The following is a 2,500-nucleotide window of genomic DNA, read 5'->3' on the forward strand; positions in this document are numbered from 1 at the left end:
TCAAGTCCCGTCGCCCTTTTGCCACACAGGCCCAAGAACTGCTTCACACGACACCAGCTGACATACCGAAGGAATCCTGGGTGAAGGCCAGATGGAGGGACGAGTGGAAGGGGGCAGTACCATCCAGGCTCCACCGCTGCATCGAGGATCCAACAGATGTTCCTGGCCAGGACCTGCCCCGCAAGGAGCGGAATACCCTCAACCGGCTGCGGACAGGAGTTGGACGCTTTGCTGCAACAATGCAGAAGTGGGGACCCATCACAGTCTGTGGACCACGTGCTGACCAGCTGCCCCACATACCGCCCACCAAATGGTGATCAGGGCTTAATTAACTTGGACGATGACACACTGGACTGGCTTGCTGCAACAGAGCTGAAGGTCTAAGGGCATACGACAGGGGCGACGGTGGCGCATTGGTTGAGAGGGTCGATCCCCGGCTCGATCCCCGGCTCAGGCACATGTGTACACTGTCGTTGTGTCCTTAGGCAAGACACTTCACCCGCATTGCCCGGGCGCATGCGCACGCTGCGACCAGCAGCAGAGTGTAACTGCTGTAAGCCAAATCTACCTAAGTCACCTTACAGAAGAAGACACTCAATGCTCACGGAACCTGATCACGCTGCTTCCAAACAACCAGCCAAACAGTTCAAAGCAAGACAGAATGATTCAAACAGAGCAGCAGAACACAACTGCAGGTATTGTGGCAACGCCCACATGAGAGGCAGGGACTACTGTCCTGCTTTTGGGAAGAAATGCAAAATGTGTGGGACTAATAACCATTTTGCAAAAGTCTGCATGAAAAGCAAAGGGGGCAGCACCACAGGTAAAGTGCTCTGCATGGATGGGGAGTCGGGGGAGAGCAGCGATGAGTCGAATCTGAACATGATTGAGTCAGTGCAGTGGGGCAGACAAAAGGAAAGAAGTGGTTTGTCACATTAAAGCTTAACAACAAATCACAGAGGTGCCAGTTAGACTCTGGAGCCACCTGTAACATAATGACGCTCAAAGATCAGAAGAGGCTCGCACCCAAGGCAAATGCCAGCCTCAGACTGTACTCGGGAGAGATCATTGAATCGCTTGGAATATTTGATACAGAATGCACGGTTCGAGGAGAGAAGCACAAGCTCACATTTGAAGTTGTTATGAAAGGGCAGCTGCCTCTCTTGTCCGGTGACACCTGTGAACGTCTGGGCTTCATACCTGTTATGATACCAGATGATGCGCTTGGTACGGACGCTCTGCTGCCACCACGGCATTTGACAAAAGACTGTGAGATTAGGAAGTACAGCGATGTACTTCATTCACCAGTGGAGGCAGTGCTTGGGGAAGTACATTTTGACCTAGATCCTGACATAAAGCCGGTGCAATGTGCGCCCCGCAATGTCCCCATTGCTCTGAAATCCACAATTAAGGCCCAGCTTGACAAGTATGAGGCTGAGGGGCACATGGCACCCATTTCAGGTCCAACAGACTGGATCAGTAACATGGTCATAGTGAGCAAACCTAACAAACTGAGAATATGTCTTGATCCTAAATTCCTGAACAAGGCCCTGCGGCGTTCTCACTACACAATGCCGACTCTAGAGGGTGTGCTATACAAGCTGCCTAAAGCAAGGGTTTTCACATTGGTTGATGCCAGAGATGCCTTTTTGCAATGCAAATTAGATACAGAAAGCAGCTTCATGACTACTTTTTGGACCCCATGGGGAAGGAAGCGCTGGCTGAAACTGCCCTTTGGTGTGTCTGTTGCACCTGAGGTGTATCAAAGAAACCAGCACGAGCTACTGGCGGGTCGAGCCGGCATCGAGCCCATTGCGGATGACATTCTGGTGGTGGGCTGCGGTGAAACGGATGGGGAAGCAGAGGCTGACCGTGACGCCAAACTTCTTGCGCTGCTAAATCGTTGCAGGGAAGTTAAGCTGAGGCTAGGGCTAAAAAAGCTACAATTCAAAATGTCTGAAGTTCAATTCCATGGCCATGTTCTCTCAGCTACAGAGCTCAAACCTGATCCAGAAAAGGTGAGGGCAATAGTCGACATGCCCAATCCTACAGATGCAAAAGGAGTGCAGCGACCCGTGGGGTTTGCAAATGATCTGTCCAAAGTCATGCCCCACCTTTCCAGTGTCTGAGCCGCTGCGACTGTTGTTAGACAAAGACACTCCCTGGCATTGGCTGCCCAAACATGATGCAGCAATTCGAGAGCTTAAGTCGCTGGCCACAACTATGCCAGTGCTTCGTTACGATGACGTTAGTAAGCCTGGAACTATCCGGAGCGATGCTAGTCAGAGCGGGCTTGGCTGTTGTCTCGTGCAGGAGGGACAGCCGATTGCATTTGCTTCACGCGCGCTTACGACAACTGAACAAAATTATGCACAGATTGAAAAAGAATGCCTCAGCATTGTCTTTGCATAGATTCCACTATTATTTGTACGGCCGCAGTGCCATTACAGCAGAAACTGACCACAAGCCCCTGATTTCAATATTCAGCAAACCTCTCCTC

The 2,500-nt window shown here is 51.2% G+C and overlaps 1 protein-coding gene across 1 annotated transcript in view; it reads left to right on the forward strand.

The window, feature by feature from the left end:
* The window catches only part of LOC137914015 (GILT-like protein 1), a 10,615-nt gene extending 10,067 nt beyond the window's left edge, over positions 1 to 548 (forward strand). Inside the window, exons 7-8 of the mRNA XM_068757633.1 lie at positions 30 to 263; positions 486 to 548. Of these exons, the coding sequence (XP_068613734.1) occupies positions 30 to 263; positions 486 to 548 (297 nt within the window). The remainder of the gene's footprint in view (positions 1 to 29; positions 264 to 485) is intronic.
* The last annotated feature ends 1,952 nt before the right edge of the window (positions 549 to 2,500 follow it).

The sequence above is a fragment of the Brachionichthys hirsutus genome, unplaced genomic scaffold (assembly GCF_040956055.1).
Source record: "Brachionichthys hirsutus isolate HB-005 unplaced genomic scaffold, CSIRO-AGI_Bhir_v1 contig_261, whole genome shotgun sequence".
In the NCBI taxonomy this organism is placed as follows: domain Eukaryota; kingdom Metazoa; phylum Chordata; class Actinopteri; order Lophiiformes; family Brachionichthyidae; genus Brachionichthys; species Brachionichthys hirsutus.